The sequence below is a fragment of the Urocampus carinirostris genome, chromosome 19 (assembly GCF_059441175.1).
Source record: "Urocampus carinirostris isolate Australia breed hairy pipefish chromosome 19, RoL_Ucar_1.0, whole genome shotgun sequence".
Lineage (NCBI taxonomy): Eukaryota > Metazoa > Chordata > Actinopteri > Syngnathiformes > Syngnathidae > Urocampus > Urocampus carinirostris.
This window is the reverse complement of record NC_142367.1, coordinates 21,400,938-21,421,421: the sequence shown is the minus strand read 5'-3', so window position 1 is coordinate 21,421,421 and position 20,484 is coordinate 21,400,938. Positions and strand designations below refer to the sequence as shown.

At 40.6% G+C, this 20,484-nt stretch overlaps 1 protein-coding gene across 1 annotated transcript in view; it reads right to left on the bottom strand.

The window, feature by feature from the left end:
* LOC148347690 (glucagon receptor-like) overlaps positions 1–20,484 on the bottom strand; it is a 35,051-nt gene that overhangs the window by 7,025 nt on the left and 7,542 nt on the right. The window contains exons 4-9 of the mRNA XM_088323630.1: positions 18,735–18,845; positions 16,027–16,148; positions 10,805–10,911; positions 4,574–4,730; positions 2,596–2,755; positions 53–113 (exon numbers count right to left, since the gene is read on the bottom strand). Coding sequence (XP_088179756.1) covers positions 53–113; positions 2,596–2,755; positions 4,574–4,730; positions 10,805–10,911; positions 16,027–16,148; positions 18,735–18,845 — 718 coding nt within the window. The remainder of the gene's footprint in view (positions 1–52; positions 114–2,595; positions 2,756–4,573; positions 4,731–10,804; positions 10,912–16,026; positions 16,149–18,734; positions 18,846–20,484) is intronic.

Sequence of the window (20,484 nt, the reverse complement as noted above, 5' to 3'; positions counted from 1 at the left end):
GTCTACTTTCAATGCTTCATTGGCATCAATGGCATTGGATAATTACACTTACTCTTTGTTTTCTTTCAGTATCTTCATCACCACCCAGGGAATCACAAATAGAAGTGGGGTACCTTTGACAAAAACAGCGAAATTCAAACAATTCAGAGCCGGGCAGCCTATATGAACACTTCTGTCACCAATTAGAATTCAAATCAGTCAGTGACGTGCAGTCGGTGTCATTATTACTGATTCGGGGCACCTGTGGCTGCCCTGTTGGCGCCAACAGCCCCGGGACCTGATTGGCTGATGGTCTCTTTTTAGACTCCCGTCTTCCAAATGGAACTGGCCAGACCGTCTGCGAACCTATGCTCTCAGCTAGGCAAGCTTTTGTACTCTCCAAAATAACCTGCCCTGTTTTCCTGCCTGATACCTGTTGCCGACCTTTTTCTGGACTTGTTTCTGTTTTGCTTCCCCGTCCCGGCCATCAACCTGTTTTGCCCTGTTTCCTGCCTGATACCTGTTGCCGACCTTTTTCTGGACTTGTTTCTGCTTTGCTGCCCCGTCCCGGCCATCGACCTGTTTCTCGCTCTCAACGACTACCCTTGCTCGACACGGAAGTGCCACTTCGGCGTTCTTGGCCATCAGCTACCCGTGACCGACGATCATGGGACCGTGGATGCAAGCACTGCTCTCTTTCTTTATAAAAACTGAGTAAAACGAACGCTATTGGGTCCTGTCTCCGTTCCTGGCTTGTGACAGTCGGGGATGTATCATTGAACTATAATGCCCTTAGAGACTAATTGTGATTAAGGGCTATACAAATAAAAATGACTTGACTTGACTTGACTTAATAGTTAAAATAGAGTAATCGGTTATATTTTTGCAGTGTTACAGTTCTTTGTCATTTTTTAGAATTGATTTTTCAAAATAGCAACATGTTCCCATTATATCCATCCATCCATTATCTGCACCTCTTATCCTCAGTAGGGTCACGGGGGTGCTGGAGCCAATCCCAGCTATCTTCGGGCAGTGGGCAGGGGACACCCTGAACCGGTTGCTACACGGGGACAGACAATTCGCTTGCTCATTCACACCTAGGGACAATTTGGACCGGCCAATTAACCTGACATGCATGTTTTTGGAATGTTGGAGGAAACCCAAAGGCTGGTAGCTGGATTTGAACCCATGACCTCAGAACTGTGCCACGGACGCGGTAACCACTCATACGCTGTGCTGCCCCCTGCCAAATGATCACATTTGGTATAAAGGCTGGGTTCTTGTCTGATGCCGTGGTCATTTTTGTTGTTGGCTCATGGTTATCTTGGCTGACGACTGCGTGCTTTTGGTCGGCCAGCATACAGTTTTTTCCCCCAATCGGTCCTGATTAGCCCTTTTCAGCAGAAGGCTAGCCTGCCTGGTTTAGCCACTGTTAGCTCTGCGTGTGTTACTTTTGCCAGTCCGCCCCATTTTGGCCGCTCGCCATTTGTTGTACCATCATGCACCCACCTGCGACACAATGGCTCCGCATTCGCCACAAAAACTATTCAAAACCTTTTTGACTAATCAACACGTAAACCACGGGTGCTGATGTTCTTGACGTCACATCTCAGGAAGTGAAAGAAAAGTCTTCAAAATGCATTATCTTGTAAAATAGTTGGTATATACCAATGAGAAATGTGAATATTTTGATATTATGCCAAAAACATGTACTAGTTTCTCACATTTTGGATGTTTTAGAATTTGGGTATCCCTATAAAAATGGTCAAGACTTGAAGTTAAGTCCCGAACGTCCTCCACTGCATCCGCAACACTGACCCTCACTAGGGTGGCGGAGGAACAATTTGAAGCAGCCAATTGAAGGATTTTATACATTTGACTATAAAGGATTTTATACGATTGACTACAAATTACATTTAATGCAATAGACATTTACTGACTGTGCCTTTATTCAATGAACAGTGAAAGGGCAGGGCAGGCTGGTGGAGGATGTTGTTTACAGAACGGAACGTACTGCTGATAAGATAATCAGCACACCCAGACGCTGATGGGCTCGGTGTTGTTTTGAGGAACCACAGACATCGGGACGCTCGTCTATGAGATTGTGAAGCCCACGTTGGGCTTCCTTGGCACGCCCATGGGAGGAGCCGGCACACCATTATGCGAAGATGGGCAATAGGAAAAATCTAAAGGACTTCAGAAGAAGGCTTTCCACAGACTCCAACGTCATCAATTCGTCCGTTTTCAATGGACTACACTTAGTTAAATTGTTAGGGAAAATAAATCCGCCCCCGTGTGGAAATGTCGGCTTTCCTGTTCATTTTCCCTCAAGAAATGAGCGCGCATAAATTGTTTGGTGAATGTTTAGTTAATGGAGTCAGATAACCAATTCGAACAATCAACCTGACATGCATGTTTTTGGACCCTGGGAGGACACCGGAGGCCACCGTGCCGCCCCCTCCACTGTATGTTCTGTGTTTTTCTCTATCCCCACGGCACCCTGTTCTGAGACTAATAATTCTTTAGCTCCTATTCTCGACACACAATAAGTAAATCACAAGGAGCGAGTTTCTTATTTTTCTCCCGTCGAGATGAAGGAGCCCCGTGTGAACTCACCCCAGCCGAGGTAAATGTACGGCAAGTACTTTTTGGTGTCGACGAACACCGACGCAATCAGGACGGAGTACAAATATATGGCCTCTCCGAAAAACCAGTAGTGATTGGCGAGGATGCAATACTGCATGACAACTTGTGCTATCCTGCAGCCAATCGCAGCCTGAGGACACAGAAACACGTATGTGAAGAGCGTTCTGAAAATATACACGGGTGGATATATATATATATATATAATCTACAGCTCCAATCTGTTTATCCCGGTTTGACATTTAAACATCGCTTATGATTAATGTTTCCTGTAATTTTCCTTACGGGTCTGAGTGTTCACACAAAGTCGGTGAGCAACGCTTGAAACAACAGTGAGCAACCATAATCCCAAGTGTGGCAAGATAATTCTTTATCAAACATGTCCAAAACTTGACATCACGTTACATTTTACAGTTTCCGGCAATGCAAACAAAAAATAATTCACTTTTGAATGAATTGACTAAGGTATTATTGCAAAGGTTGTACAGCCTACAAACTTAATTTGTTTTTACAACAATTCTTTCACAAGATATCCATTTCTTTTTATTTCCTGATATATTTTGACGCGTAATACTAACATTTTTGGGGGCTTATTTAGTCGGTTACAGTTAAAGTTACAGTGCATGAAGGTAAAAATACACGGGTTCCCCCGACGTTGTGTTCTAAATGCGGTATTTTGAAGTCAAGGTCGAAGTAGAACGAAGTTGAGTAAAGTCAGTAGAGTTTTTCGAGAACCGGCTTCTTTGGCTCGGCTCACTAAAAGGAACCGGCTCTTTCGGGTTCTAAACGGCTCTTCAGGTTGTTTTTGCTTCCTTCATCCCTATGTGACAAAATATTAAGTAAAATTATGCACAAAATGACAAAATGACTTAAAGGAAGGGGCAATAGAACAAAAAAAGAAAAAAAATACCAAAATGAAAAAGTAGTGAAAAGCTGAGAAAAAAAGAAACAAAAGGAAGAGAAAAAAAAAGGAAAAATTCAGAAAATAAGCCAGAAAAAAAGGCAAGAAAGAAACAAAGGAAAAAAGTAAGTAGAGAACACCAAGAAAAAAGTAACAGCTAGGAAAGAATAAATACAATGTGATTTTTTTTAAAGGAATTTAAAAGAAATGGAAAAAAACAGGGGGAAAAAGTATATTTTACACTGCAGTGTTCAACATACTTTATATTGATGAACTGTTTACTTTTGTTGTGAGAAAATATTTGAAGAATAGTAGCATATGTCTACTTGACCAGTTGTCTGAGGTCGTGAGATTGTTTCATATATTTTACACTGCAGTGTTCAACATACTTTATATTGATGAACTGTTTACTTTTGTTGTGAGAAAATATTTGAAGAATAGTAGCATATGTCTACTTGACCAGTTGTCTCAGATTGTGAGATTGTTTCATATATTTTACACTGCAGTGCTCAACATACTTTATATTGATGAACTTTTTACTTTTGTTGTGAGAAAATATTTGAAGAATAGTAGCATATGTCTACTTGACCAGTTGTTTCAGATTGTGAGATTGTTTCATGTTTTACACTGCAGTGTTCAACATACTTTGTATTGATGATCTGTTTACTTTTGTTGTGAGAAAATATTTGAAAAACAGTAGCATATGTCTACTTGACCAGTTGTCTCAGATTGTGAGATTGTTTCATATATTTTACACTGCAGTGTTCAACATACTTTATATTGAGTACTTACATACTTTATAGAATATTGTTTTTTTTCGATAGAGTGAATCTTATTTTACATTGTTTATACTACAAAAATATCACAGAAATACTCCAAAAGTGCTACAAATATACAACTACAGTAATTCTACCAAACAAAATGTCAAATTGAGTGCTAAAACGGCCCTAAAACACTATTATTTTGCTTCTATTCTGAAAAGGTAAAAACACGATAGAAACCTAGGCGGCAAATAACAAAATACAGCAAATGTCGAGGGGCGGCACTCACCCGATGTCCGAGCATCTCGCTCACGTCGGCCAGCTTCATGATTTCCCGTCCCCAATGGCGTTCCATCATGGCGTCTTTCACCAAGACCGACACGGCGCGCAAGATGAAGGACATGAACAAGTTGGCGTGGATGTAGTTCCTTGTGCAACGCAGTTTCCTTTCGAAGCAATAATTCAGAAGAAAAACTTTGGCAATTATCCACTCTATTCTCTACTGACAAAGGCATAGATTTTCCTCTAATGACACAGACAATGCTACTAATAACCACTATTGCTAGAAGGAGATAGTCCATATCATTTCTAACACGCCAAAGGCTGGAAACAAATGTATTCTTTCTTTTTATAATTTATTCTTTCTGGGAGTAACTTCGCATCCTGAAAACTTTGTAAGTAGACTGTTTTGAATAGAAATGTGCTATTCCGTTCCAAGCCCCATAAACTACAGTATTATATGTTTTCAATAAATCATAAAAGAGCACCAGAACATGAAATAAATACGTATTAGGATCAGATTCCCGCACGATAAACCTAAAACAAGGGGCACATCATGTAAGAAGTACAAAAATAAAGGAAATAATAATAATATTCATGTACCTTTTTGTCTATTGAAAACTGATCCAATGACGTCTGCTTTTGCAGACTTTTACATATCCCGACTTGTCAACACTTTTTCCGTGTGATTCCTGTCATGATTGCCGATTCAAGGCACCTGTGACTGCCCAATTGGCGCCAACAGCCCTGAGAGCTGATTGGTTCAGATACTCCTTTTTAACCCCCGGCTTTCAAGAGGAAGCCGTCAGATCGTTGCGAACCGATGCTCCCAGCTAGGCAAGCTCATACCTTTAGACATTTTTCCTGCCCTGTTTTCGCCTACCTGATACCTGTTGCTGACCTGTTTCTGGACCCGTTTCTGCCCTGTTCTGCCATCCCGACATCCGACCTGTTTTGCCCCACTTCCTGCCTGATACCTGTTGCTGACCTCGTTTCTGATCTCGATACCGCCCTTGCTTACCGCCCTTCCGCGTTCCAGCCACCCGCTACCCGTGTCCGTCAATCATCGGATCGTGGAAGCAAGCCCTGCTCTCCCTCTTTATCAATAAAACTGAGTAAACGAACGCTACCGGGTCCTGTCTCCGTTTCTGGTCCGTAAAAATTCCTTTCCACAATTGTTAATGTCACGAAGCGGAACAGGACTGTCTTGAAACGGGTCGGGAAGCAGGAAGTTGGAACTCATTTGCGTAGACGATCTGTCACTTTAATTGAGAAAGAAAAGTTGTCCAACACACAAACGGACCAAAAACAAAACAAAGCAGGCTCAAATGCAGGCAAAACTACAGACTAGGCATTTAACGGGATTAAACAGAACTTGCAGGAATCTCTCAGAATGTTACACCGAAGTCCAACAAGCACAACAAGAATAAACAGCTATCAAACAGGCATGAACAGGTTTTCAACAAGGGTAAACAACGATCTGGCAAAGGACAGTTCGCAAAGGCACGTTTAGGTACCCATTGGAGTAATCAGGAAATGCAGGTCAGCCGGTGTCAAGGGGCGTGGCCAGCTGGGCGCCATGACAACCGTGCAGGACATGACAGTTAAGACTTCATAGGAATTTTGCTAAATGTCTCTAATTTAGGCTGATTGAATGATTGCTGCGTCCTACTCCTCGCTATCTTGCCAGAACCCTTCCTCCTCCTCGCGTCTCTGAACTCCAAACCGTGACGGTGACACGAAGAGTACGCTGGGAGCACGCATGTGCACTGGGTTGCTAGGCAGATTTCAAGCGATAGCCAGTTTGTTTTAAGTTAAGGAGACTCTGCGTACTGTACTGTATTTTTGGCTTTGTATCAAGAAACAGCTTTGTAACTAAAGGCAATATTTTCCTTTTCAGGTACTTTGTAACCTGAAACTTTCGTAGGTAGAGACATTTGTAAGTAGAGGTACCACTGTAGTATCATATCCTCTATTTCTAAAAGCAAAGGTCTCTAAAACATTGGGTAATGTTAAGTTTTTGGAGTGATGGACCCATGTGGGGGAAGGAGGAACTGGAGGCAGGGGTGTTCAAAATGAGGATGGTATTTGTTGGAATAATGTACATAAGTTATTCAACTTTACTATAATTTATGTGTGTTATATGTTTTCTTGTGAGATATTGTGCTTACAAAATAAGATATTCTCTCAGCAAAAGTCTTCCACTACACCCTGGCAAGAGAGAATAAAATGGTGTGAATCAGTTACAGATTTGACCAGCAGATCAAGGATCTTTTCCTGAAGTATAGAATGAAGAGAGTTAATCAGTCACATTTCAAATAACAAGTTGTTGTGCAAGAACTGGTTTCAATGGAAAAATTCAACCTTCAACCAACCCCTAACCCTTAGTGTTGAAACCACCTTTGTAACTAGGGCGTTCCTTTTTTGAATAAAAGGCAAGGTGAGGGAAGGCTGCTTTGAAGTGAGTTGGAGGAACTGTAACCAAAAGCAGTTTTCCGTTCGCTTCCCTTGCAAGTAAACCAAACACAATTCTCTGTGTCTTTTTTGTATACAGGTTTTTGTTACAAGTGTTGGGTTGAACCTGATAGTATTTAATAACAGGATGTATAAATTAGCAAACAAACAAGTGGTCACAAACGGAGTGTCCAAACGAAACCAAACCAGACACAAAGACCAAGACCGGAAATTGAAAAAAGAAGTAACAAATTAACAAGAGGGCACTAAACCATGAACAAAATGTCCAAGGAGAGTCCCAGAAACAAGAAAACCGACCAGATGTGGCAGTCTGGTATCCAGCCCTTGTGGAGGAGGTTTTGTCAAGGTCTGATACGCCTACTACCACCAGAGGGCCCCAACCGGGGTTTGAACTGGGCACAGGTGTGTCCATTTATCACAAACATGTGCCGAATTATCCTGACCCTTTTATATGGACATTTTGAACATTACACGTCGTCGGGTCATTTTCCATTTTGTTCCAACCACTACGCCAGATTTGTTTATGTTTGTTTTTTTACTAATTTGCTTCTTGCAATTTTCCGGTTCCGGTTCGGGCATTTTGTTAGTTGCCTTGTGCCTACTTGTTTGTCGGTTACTTTAGTCCTGGTTTTGTGAATAAATATCCTTGTTTTGAGCACTCATGTTTCCAGTACCTGCTTCCCCCACATGGGTCTGTCATCATCCTTCAAAAATGTAACGGGTATGGTTTTTCATTGAAATGCTTTATCCATTTTGTGAAAAGGTATTATAGTAGCTTGGTATAGGCACATCAAAATGTCCTTAAACTGTTTCGCAATGAAGATGTCTTTTTTCAGAATGATTCAATAATAATTTTGATCTCCAGGGAACAGTACCCACTGAGGAGGGAGATAAGAGACAAACTAACAATGTTGACCGAATGAAAAGATATACGGTATTCATAGAATTTAAAAAACCTGGATAACAATACCATAAAATACTGTTTGCATCGGAGGTTAGTGAGAACAAAAAATAGCAAATATACCATCAAGTGATGGGTCCCGGGGACTCGCATGCTCAAAAATCTATGGGTCCCAACAGAGATCTATGGCTCCCCAAAATTTAGTGTAATCGAGGTTGAAATTGTAAATCGGCGACAAATAAATCATATAAATTTATATATTAATTCAGTTTTAATCATCACAGTTTATTGGTAATACAAATCAGTTATCGCTTCAAGATTTTTCAGTTCAAATATTCTTTGTGGTTTGCTGTCCCGCCACAGTTGTAATGCCTTCTCAAGGTCCAATACATTATCATCCTCCTTATAGCGTCACCAGGAATATAATTTAGTCCATTTTGGCAGAAAAGTCCTTTTTTTGCTAGGAGTATTCTTTTGTTTATTATCTTTCATCGAATCGTTCGCACATGTGTTTTCCTTGCCTCCGCGATCTTCCGGAGAATTTCTCCGCCGTTTTTTCGTGCCGGAATTATTGCCGTTGTTATCACTTTCTGCATTATGTTTCGACTTTATTACTGACACTGAAGATATGACCAATTTTGTGTCGATTTTCACCTAATACTAACTGTCTTGCTCCACATGAATGAGGTTTATTATAAAAAAAGTTCAAAAATTAAGTAGCTTTGATGTTCACTGTAGAAGGAAAAAATACATGCAAATATAATTAAGTAGAATAATACATTTTCTCATTCAAATTATGAATTCATTTTCTGGATTAAATTATTTTTGGTAATATACTGATTGAAGGGATAACCACAAAACTGTCTTTTTTCATTTTCTCCTTTTATACTTCCATTTTTTCTTAACTTCTTTATACAACATCATCATTCGTAACAGGGCAGCACGGTGAGGCAGTGCTTAGCGCGTGTGCGGCACAGTTCTGAGGTCTCGGGAACCTCCTGAGTGGGTTCAAATCCAGCTACCGGACTTCCTGTGCGGAGTTTGTATGTTCTCCCCGTGCTTGCGTGGGTCTCCTTCGGGCACTCCGGTTTCCTCCCACATTCCAAAAACATGCATTTCAGGTGAATTGGCCGGTCCAAATTGTCCCTAGGTGTGAATGAGCGAGCGAGTTGTCCGTCCCTGTGTGCCCTGCGATTGGCTGGCAACCAGTTCAGGGTGTCCCCTGCCCACTGCCCGATGATTGCTGGGATGGGCTCCAGCACCCCCGCGACCCTACTGAGGATAAGCGGTGCAGCTAATGAGATGAGATAATTCGTAATATAATGCATCAAAGCAAGTGAGCCGTTTGAGAGCCGGCTCTCTCTAATGAGTTGAGCCGAAAAAGCCGGTTCTCTAAAAAGAGACGGACTTTCACTACACGTTAGACTTGATTGTTTCGCCTTTTCGTGATAGTCGATGTATTCCGGATGGTACCCATCATTGACAAATTTGCTTTTTTCCATACAGATTTTCTTGTACGTGGTACACGTCTTAAAATGCATAATAAACGTAATTTGTACGGCAAAAACGAACCGGTTGACAGGTATGCATACTTAACCTTCCCTCGATCACAAGCACCACAACAATGACGTCATCTCGAAGCAACGAGATCTGGTTTGCCGAGATCGGCGTGCAGACCAAAACAACAATGGCCGTATTTTCCGCACTATAAGGCGCACCTAAAAGCCTTTATTTTTTTCAAAAGCTGACCATGCGCTTTATAATACAGTGCGCCTTATATATGGCTCAATATTAAATCGCAAGGTCTCGCAACTTACGCAACAGCCGCTGACCCGATTTTCCCCCGAACGCCAAGTAGTCCGCGGTGTATGCTCGGATTTATATACCGGCGTTTCATTGGTTAACCGATGTGTCAATCATCATTTGAATCGATCGCTATTGGCTAAAGTTATTCGGAGCCTCGGATAGGCTAGAGGGCCGAAACAAACCCTGCAATTGGCCGAAAAAGATGTGTCAATCATCAGTCAAATGGATCGCTATTGGCTGAAGTTGTTCGGAGCCTCGGATAGGCTAGAGGGCCAAAACAAACCCTGCAATTGGCCGAAAAAGATGACTGAATAGCAAGCTTGCTAAACTACGCCATAAAGAAACATGTTTCATCAGTCTGTATTTGTAAATATTTTACTCTCCTGGATTTACTACACTCACGGTTGTAAGAAGACCATGGTTGCGTATCATTATTGAACGTGAGAACTTAGGTGAGCTCTGCGGCTTTATATTTTCCCGGTATCTTGTTTTAGAACGATCTTGATGTTGCTGTGATGAGTTGAGTGAATTCAACTCAATTCCAAGTGTTTATTGTCATATGCACAGTAAAGTTGCGAGCGAAAAAGAAAATAGAAACTAAGGAATGGTTGGCATTTCTTGAATCCCAAGACTTTAACCTTCCGAATGATATTTCGAACGATGCATTTGAGTGACATAGTGCGGACACCGCATCCGCACGTGTCTACGACACGTATTTGCTTCTTTGCAAGCTTTGGGAATGTTAAGTGGGTAATCAGTTGGACTGAACCATCTGACTGTTTGGGCGACGTTCCCATTGTAGCGCCTTATAATCCGGTGCGCCTTATGTATGGAAGATATAGGACCAAAAACTATTTTTTGGGGGTGCGCCCTATAACCCGGTGCGCCTTAGAGTGCGGAAAATACGGTAATCGGGTAAAAATGACCATTTGGTGTCCAAAAAGTTGCGTCCCGGGGACGCACGTTGATTGGACACGATGCGTCCCTAGCAAAAATAATGCGTCTAGGACGCAGGGACTCGACAACACTGTATATAATCAGAGGAGATAGGTTCCTTACCTGAAGCTCAGTAGAATGACAAGAGCCGTGAAGAGAGTGAGGAGTGACAGGGAATAGCCCACCGTGTACAATGTCCTAAAGCCCATCATCACTTTTTGCAGCCACATCTAAAAGACATACACAAAAAGCTAACATAAATGAATCGCAATTCCAAATTAAAAACAGTGCGGCACTGATTAATGGTACCACTTGAGCGTGGTTTATGAATTTCAATCGCCAAATCTTTATTTCAATAACTGTTTCTTTAAATACTTCCTGATGGGTTCGCTTGATGTCTCAGTGTATTCATTTAAACAGTCATTCTACAGCAGGGGTGTCAAACTCATTTTAACTCGGGGGCCACACGATAGAACCAACATTCTGTCAGGGGCCAGACTAGTAGATTAGAGAGAAAGAAAAAGAGAGATAAAGAAATGAGAAAGAGGGAGGGAAAATGAGAGAGGGCAGGTCAAAGAAAGAAAAAGAGAGAGAGGGAGAGAGCGTGAGAAACAAAAGGAGATAAAAAGTAAGAGAGGGGAAAAAGAAAGGGAGAGGAAAAAAGAAATCCAAAAAGAAATGGAAAGACAGAAGGAGAGAAAAGAGAAAAGAAAGTGCAAAGGGTAGGAGAAGAGAAAGAGAAAAGAGAGAAAAGGAAAAAAGGAAGTTAGAGCAAAAGAAGTTAAAAAGAAACAGAGAGAGAAAGAAACAAAGAGCAACAAAGAAAGAGAAAAAGAGACACAGAGAGTAAAAGAGACAGAGGGAGAGACCGTGAGAAACAAAGGAGATAAAAAGTAAGAGAGGGGAAAAAGAAAGGGAGAGGAAGAAAGAAATCCAAAGAGAAATAGAAAGACAGAATGAGAGAAAAGAGAAAAGAAAGGGCAAAGGGTAGGAAGAGAGAAAGTGAAAAGAGAAAAAAGGAAAAACGGAAGTTAGAGCAAAAAAAAGTTAAAAAGACATAGAGAGAGAAAGAATCAAAGAGCAACAAAGAAAGAGAAAAAGAGAGACACAGAGAGTGAAAGAGGCAGAGACAGACAGTGAGAAACAAAGGAGATAAAAAGTAAGAGAGGGGAAAAAGAAAGGGAGAGGAAGAAAGAAATCCAAAGAGAAATAGAAAGACAGAATGAGAGAAAAGAGAAAAGAAAGTGCAAAGGGTAGGAAGAGAGAAAGTGAAAAGAGAAAAAAGGAAAAACGGAAGTTAGAGCAAAAAAAAGTTAAAAAGACATAGAGAGAGAAAGAATCAAAGAGCAACAAAGAAAGAGAAAAAGAGAGACACAGAGAGTGAAAGAGGCAGAGACAGACAGTGGAAGAAAAGGGGTGGAAAAGAGAAAGAGAGACAGAGAGAGAAAGAGAGAGAGAGAAATACAAGTACAGTGTCTTTGTTTGAGGCACCTTTCTTTGGCAACATCAAGTTGACATATTTCAACCTGCAATTTGTTTTTCTCTTGCGCTTCTCTGAGTGTTGTTTCGCGGGCCAGATTCAATCCCTTAGCGGGCCTGATCTGGCCCGCGGGACGCCTGTTTGACACCTGTGTTCTACAGTCTCTACATTGCTCTAAGTGATATCTGCTTTGCCAAGGTTTGGGGGGCGTTTGAGACTCTGAATCCTATCAAACCACCTGAAAAATCCAGGAAGATTTATTTTATCGTGTATTTGTCATGAATTGGAAAGGGAACAGGACCCAAACGCGTGACATTCTCACACAAACCTTTTATTTTACGGGAAATGGGGAGTCATGCATGTTAGGCAGCAGTCTGGCGTGAAATGATAGGAAGCCAGAGGCCGACGAGATCGATAACAACTGCTCGAGTGGAAATCAGACAGATGGGGTCGATACCGAACAGGACGGGACAGACAGGATAAATAATGATATCGAAAATAAACAGGACAATCTAGACGGGTGCGAAAACTGGGAAGAATAATAAACAGGACAAAAATAATCGGGAACAATACTGGACAGGGAATACCAACAGGAAACAGGACTGAGTCAAAATCCACGTCTTGCGGGGCAGAGGTTCGTTGACGGGCTGACAAGGGAAGTGTGAGAGTGCTGAGCTTAAATAGAAGGGAAGCCAATCTGTCAACTAGCCGCAGCTGGCGCCACACGGGCGGGGCCAATAGGGTGCCATGGCAACCGTGACAGTATTTTTCTTTTTATCAAGATATTTATCACGTTTCTTACAAGAAAAACTAGCTGTATTGTGTATATTATCAAATTTAGCGCTTAAAAATGGTAATAATGGATTAATTTGCTTTAATTCTGAGTATTTCAAAACCGATTTGATGACATCATTTACTTTTGGTCGAGAAAACACTGAAATATAACATGTATGTGTAGTAAGTGATTGCGTATTCTCATATTATTAATCGGATAATCTAGCTGATATTTCACAAAGATGAATCTCTGAATTTTTGTTTTGGGATTATTTGTTTGGAGCTATGTCTTTTTTAAGTCAAACAGGATATGAGAAGAAACAATTGGTTCATATTTTTTGTAAAGTACACAAAGCTCGTTCTGTACTCATTACCCATTATCTCATTAGCTGCACCGCTTATCCTCAGTAGGGTCGCGGGGGTGCTGGAGCCCATCCCAGCAATCATCGGCAGTGGGCAGGGGACACCCTGAACTGGTTGCCAGCCAATCGCAGGGCACACAGGGACAGACAACTCACTCGCTCATTCACACCTAGGGACAATTTGGACCGGCCAATTCACCTGAAATGCATGTTTTTGGAATGTGGGAGGAAACCGGAGTGCCCGGAGGAAACCCACGCACGCACGGGGAGAACATACAAACTCCTCACAGGAAGTCTGGAGCTGGATGTCGATTAGAACACACAACAAGTTGCCTTTACATTTTTTATCACACTTGCCATGGCAGGAGCAATACAGACTAAAATTTTGCCACAAGTTCAATGGTAGAGAAAATTGCTTTCAATTACCGTAAATTCCGGACTATAAGCCGCTACTTTTCCCCCAAACTTTCAACCCTGCGGCTTATTCAGTGACGCGGCCAATTTATGTAATATTTCTAAAGGCTGCTAGCGGCGCTCGAGTGCAAAAGGTAAGATTTAGACTGCAATGAGGACGGTCTAGCATGTTTTTTTTAACAGAACTGTTTACTGTGTTGCGAGCGTGTTGCTAGTAGCGTTTTGCTACCCTTCACAGGCACGGTTTTGGGATAAAAATTATAATTTCATTCTTAAAGCTTTGAAAACTCTCTCGGTCTACCGTCTTTCTTTGTAAATATGTGTAACCATGTATGATATGTATTTGCAACTGTATATTTTTGTAATGTATTTATTTTAGAAACTTATGTTTTGTACGAGCAAATGAGAAAGAAGGGGCGGGGCAAACGCGGGCTGACGGGAAGTGGAGTAAAGGTGAGACGTGTTTGTGGACGCGGCCGACAATAGTGGATATATATTTTTCCCACCCTTACCTTTGGAAATATACACTTTTTTCTTTGGATTACTTTCAACGGGCACCCGGACTTTGCAGGTCTGCATTAAATTTTAAGTACCGGTATCATTTCCCGTTCATTTTGCCGGCTATGTTTAATGGACTGTATTGGGTGTGGGTTAATTTCGTGTTTGAATTGCGTTTTTTTCAATGTGGGCGCGTGCGGCTAATATACAGGTGCGGCTTGTGTATGTATAAAATCGGTTTTCCTCTCGAAATGTGATGGGTGCAGCTTATAATCAGGTGCGCTCTATAGTCCTGATTTTACGGTATGTTCATTTGGTTCAGAATTTAATTATGTCATGACCGATGCGGCCAGCAGGGGGTGCTTAAAATAGCCTCTAATGTCTCTAATATCGTTTATCGTGAAAGAAGCAAGACTGTCGGCAGGTGTCCAAAGACCAGGGTTGGGTAGGGTTAAATGATGACTCACAACACGTGGTAAGCTTTCTCTCCTGGCTTTGATCTCTTTGATCTCCGGCAAAACGAACAAAAAATGCGACAGAAACAAAATGAAAATCAATCCAAACTGCTTGCCGACATCATTTTTGCCATTCCATGTATTCCGTTACTCCCCAAGTCTGCACAAAATTGAGTCATTTTATTCATATTTAGTTTGTTTTGTCTTTTATTAGCATATTTGGTAATGGAGTAATCCAAAAGTAATTAAAAGTAATCATGTTAAAGTAACCCTACCCAACCCTGCCAAAGACCAATGGAGGCATTTAAACAAAGTTCAGTCGTTGAGTAGAAGGTCAACAGGGGGAGATTTCCTGTTTGCTTCTCAGAAAAGCCATAGAACAATATTGCCTGCCTACTGTATTGACTTGTTTGAAAACGATGGTCAATACTGCTCCTGCTATGGCGGCTGAAAACATCAACTGTGAAAGAAATGTAATGGCTCTTAAGGAAACCTACAGGAAGTTTTGAAGGAGTTCGAATCAACATCCGGGTTTTGAGACTAGACGATTTTAAACAATTTCCATTTAGGTTTTTTTTTTTTACAACAAAACGAATAAAACTGAATTTAATTTCATGACGTGTTTGAATGAAATTTCCCATTAATCAATCAATCAATCAATTCTGTAGAATTTTATTTTGTAAAGCTTCAAACCCTTAACAGGAACTTCCGCAGCAGGCGTCACATGACACGGGCAGGGCCAATTGGGCACCACGGCAACCGTGACACACACGGGCGCGGCCAAGTGGGTGCCATCACCGGCCATTAGAATGAGCGTGGCAATGCCCCTCCCCTCTCTCTTTTCTTCCGGGACAGGAATCCCAAGGGGGGATCGAACTGAACACCCTGCCATGGTGGGCCTTTGCCTTTGGACATGTTTTCCTTGTTTTCTCAATTTGAGAGCCTTGAGGTTTTCCAGGAATTGCAACAAGGATTGTCAAATGATGCAGAAATGCTTTTAGGCGGATTTTTTTTATACTGGTGACATCGCAAAGACACAACTCTAGTTATCAACAGCCCGGCGGAACCTTTGGGAGTCAATTTTCTATCTCCTACTTTCTCATTTTCCTCTTTCATTTTTCTCTTTTTCTACCTCTTTCTTTTCATTTTTCTTTCTTTCTTTCATTTTTCTTTTGTTATTTCTTCTTGTAGCCTTAAAGTTTTCCAGGAATTGCAACAAGGATTGCCAAATGATGCAGAAATGCTTTTAGGCGGATTTTTTTGTATACTGGTGTCATCGCAAAGACACAACTCTAGTTATCAACAGCCCGGCGGAACCTTTAGGGGTCAATCTTCTATCTTAAGGCCATCCTGGTGTTCTACCTCCTGAGAAGCCACCTCTTTTTCCTCCTCGCACATGGATTTATCCCTCCACACGAAGCCGCTATCGTCCAGCTCCCAGGAGCCGTCGCTGCCGCACCGCCTTTGCACCACGCCGTGTGAAACTGGATCAGAAGAGAAGAAAACGGAATGCGCTATTTTTCACAAGAACCTCTTTGACCGCCCCCCCATATCCAAGACATGCCCCATATTGACAATGCTTCAGCCTGCACTGTATCCATGGCGCTCGCCTTTGATTGATGTTCATCTTAATCGACTCCCGCTCACAAGAGAGACACTTGTTCAGAGCGATCGCGTATTTATATACGGGGGACATTTTCTGCCGGTTTTTATGGTTTATTATCAACGATCACCCGCGATGTATTATTTTCGAAGACCTAATGCAGGAGGGGTCGAACTCATTTTAGATCGGGGGCAGCATGGTAGAAAAAACATTCTCTCAGAGGCCGGACTAGTAGATTAAAGAGGAGGGGAGAAAGAAAGAAAGACAAAGAGAAAAAGAAATAGAGCAAGACTGAAAGTGAGAGAGGACAAGAGAGAGGACAGAGAGAAAGAGAAAGTGAGAAAGAAAGAAAGTTAGAAGGGGAGAGAGAGATAAAGAGAGAGCAAGAAAAAGAGAAAAAGAAAGAAAGTTAGAAAGAGAGAGAGAGAGAGAGAGAGATAAAAAGAGGGAGAGAGAGCGAAAAAGACAGAGGGAAAAAGAAAGAGAGCAAGACTGAAAGTGGGAAAGAGAGAGGACAAAGGCAAGGACAGAGAGAGGACAAGAGAGAGGACAGAGAGAAAAAGAGAGAATGAAGGGAAGTGAGAACGGGAGAGGAATAAAGAGAGATAAACACACAGAGGGGGAGAGAGAAAGAGAGAGAGAGAGAGAGAGAGAGAGAGAGACAGTGAGAAAAAGAAATAGAGCAAGACTGAAAGTGAGAGAAAGGACAAGAGAGAGGACAGAGAGAAATAGAAAGTGAGAAAGAAAGAAAGTTAGAAGGGGAGAGAGAGATAAAGAGAGAGCAGGAGAGAGAAAGAGAAAAAGAAATAAAGTTAGAAAGAGAGAGCAAAAGAGAGGGAGGGAGAGAGAAAAAGACAGAGGGAAAAAGAAAGACAGTAAAACTGAAAGTGAAAAAGAGAGAGGACAAAAGCAAGGACAAGAGAGAGGACAGAGAGAAAAAGAGAGAATGAAAGGAAGTGAGAAAGAGAGAGAAATAAACAGAGAAAAGAAAAAAGAAAGAGAGCAAGACTGAAAATGAGAGAGAGGACAAGAGAGAGGGCAGAGAGAAATAGAAAGTGAGAAAGAAAGTCAGAAGGGGAGTGAGGGATAGGGAGAAAGAAAGAGAAAACGAAAGAATGTTAGAAAGAGAGAGAGGTAAAGAGAGAGCGAGATAGAGAGAGAGGGAGACAGAGAGAAAAAGAAAGAGAGCAAGACTGAAAGTGAGAAAGAGAAAGGACAAAAGAGAGGACAGAGAGATGACAAAAGAGAGGATAAAGAGAAAAAGAGAGAATGTAAAGAAGTGAGAAAGAGAGAGAGAGAGAGAGAGAGAGAGAGAGAGAGAGAGAGAGAGAAAGAGAGGGGGACAGAGAGAAAAATTCTTGGTTAGTTTGGGGTTTCTAGGTGCGCCTAATAGTATAGAACAAGGGTCTCCAACGGGGTGCCCATGGGCAACAGGGATCCCCTTGAGGACAGCTGAGGTGCCCGCGAGGCTGTTCTGAAAATAGCTCACCAGTCGTTCTTTTTCTTCTACTTTCTCTTTTCCTCTTTTTTTCTTACTTCCTGTCTTTCTTATTCTTTTTTTTTTCGTTTTTTCTCTCTTCATCTTGTTTTCTCTCTATTACTGTGTCTCTATCTCTTATCCCTTTCTTTCTTTCTTTCTTTCTTTCTTTCTTTCTTTCTCTTTCTTTCTTTCTTTCTTTCTTTCTTTCTCTTTTCCTCTCCTGCTTTCCTTTTTCTCCCTCTTTCTTTCTTACTTTTTTCATTCTATCTCTCTTTTTTTGTCTTTCTTTCTCATTTTTCCCTCTTTTTCTCCCTCTTTCTTTTATTTTTTCTTTCTTTTGTTCTTTCTCTCTCCTTTTCTCGAAATTTCTTCTTTTTTGCTATCTTTTTTCTTTCTCTCTCACTTTCTTATTTTCCTTTCTCTCTTTTCTCTTTCTTTTTTTCTCTTTTCCCCCCTCTTTCTTTCCTTTTTTCTTTATTTTTTCATTTCACATTTGTTATTCCCATCTTTTTTCATCTGTTTTTTCTTTTCTTTGTTCCCATTTCTATTTTCTCTTTCTTTCTCTCTTTTGTTCTCCTTTGATTCTTTCCCCATTTTTTCCTCTGTATTTCCTTTATTTTTTATCTCTTTCTCTCTCTCTTTATTTTTCTCTCTCCTTGTCGCTTTCTTTGTTTTCTTTCTTTTTTCTTCTGTTCCTTCTTTTCATCCTTCTCTTTCTTCTTTCTTCTTTCTACTCCCAATAATCAACCCAGTATTAACATAGTAACAACAGCAGTACATGATCAGTTGTTATTCAAGAAAGGAAAATCAAACCGGGTGCCCTTTTGTGCTAATTACTTGAATTAGTAGCTCTCGGCTTGAAAAAGACCCCCGGGGTAGAAAAACACGCTACACCTTCTGTTAGCGACATAGTCTAACCATGAGTCGGTTGAAACCCACCCGGTTATCGGTTCCAGAACGCAGAAGCGATATTTACGAAGGGTATACCTTGATCATACCAGGGCAGGTAGAAAGGACAGGAGATATTGACGAGAGATCCGGCAGGACTATCTGGCCAGCAGGCATATCTGTCAAAGGTCCTGTTGCAAAACAAGCCATCTGGGAAAAAGCATAGCATAACAAATTCAACAGGTTTCTAGTTCAAAAACTGAAAACATTTTCTAAGAATCATGCCAGACACCGTCACGAGGCCCAACCCAAAATTTGATTTTCAAGGAAAAAACGAATGAAAAGTAGATGTTGCTAAACATTAGGCTAACTGACTCCAGAAACTCCCCGATGACTTGTGAATGATCCGATGTCCACCTAAATGACTGACAAGGACTGTGTGTCAGTAAGTCTCAGTTTAAATGGACCCACTAGGGGTTAGGGGTCTGTGAATGGAGGCAGTATTATCATGAAGACCAGAGAATACACCCGGCGGATTGGGGTGTGTCAGAACCAGAACAGATACGGGACCCAATCGCGTGACGTTCTCACACAAGTTCTTTATTTTATGGGAAATGGGGAGTCATGCACAAGATACAAGTAGAGATAGATAGATACTAGTAGATAGATACAAATAGAGATAGAGAGATCCCAGTAGATGCAAATAGAGATAGATAGATCCCAGTAGATAGATACAAATAGAGATAGATAGATAGATACAAATAGATCGATAGATAGATAGATAGATAGATACAAATAGAGATAGATAGATAGATAGATAGATAGATAGATAGATAGATAGATAGATAGATAGATAGATAGATAGATAGATAGACAGACAGACAGACAGACAGACAGACAGACAGATAGATAGATAGATAGATAGATAGATAGATAGATAGATAGATAGATAGATAGATAGATAGATAGATAGATAGATAGATAGATAGATAGATAGATAGATAGATAGATAGATAGATAGATAGATAGATAGATAGATAGATAGATCGATACAAATAGAGATAGATATATGGATAGATAGATATATGGATAGATAGATAGATAGATAGATAGATAGATAGATAGATAGATAGATAGATAGATAGATAGATAGATAGATAGATACAAATAGAGATGGATAGATAGATATAGATAGATATATAGAGATAGATAGATAGATAGATAGATAGATAGATAGATAGATAGATAGATAGATAGATAGATAGATAGATAGATAGATAGATAGATAGATAGATAGATAGATAGATAGATAGATAGATAGATAGATAGATAGATAGATAGATAGATAGATGGATACAAATAGAGATGGATAGATAGATAGATAGATAGATAGATAGATAGATAGATAGATAGATAGATAGATAGATAGATAGATAGATAGATAGATAGATAGATACAAATAGAGATGGATAGATAGATAGATAGATAGATAGATAGATAGATAGATAGATAGATAGATAGATAGATAGATAGATAGATAGATAGATCGATACAAATAGAGATAGATATATGGATAGATAGATATATGGATAGATAGATAGATAGATAGATAGATAGATAGATAGATAGATAGATAGATAGATAGATAGATAGATAGATAGATAGATAGATAGATAGATAGATAGATAGATAGATAGATAGATAGATAGATAGATACAAATAGAGATGGATAGATAGATAGATAGATAGATAGATAGATAGATAGATAGATAGATAGATAGATAGATAGATAGATAGATAGATAGATAGATAGATAGATAGATAGATAGATAGATAGATAGATCGATCG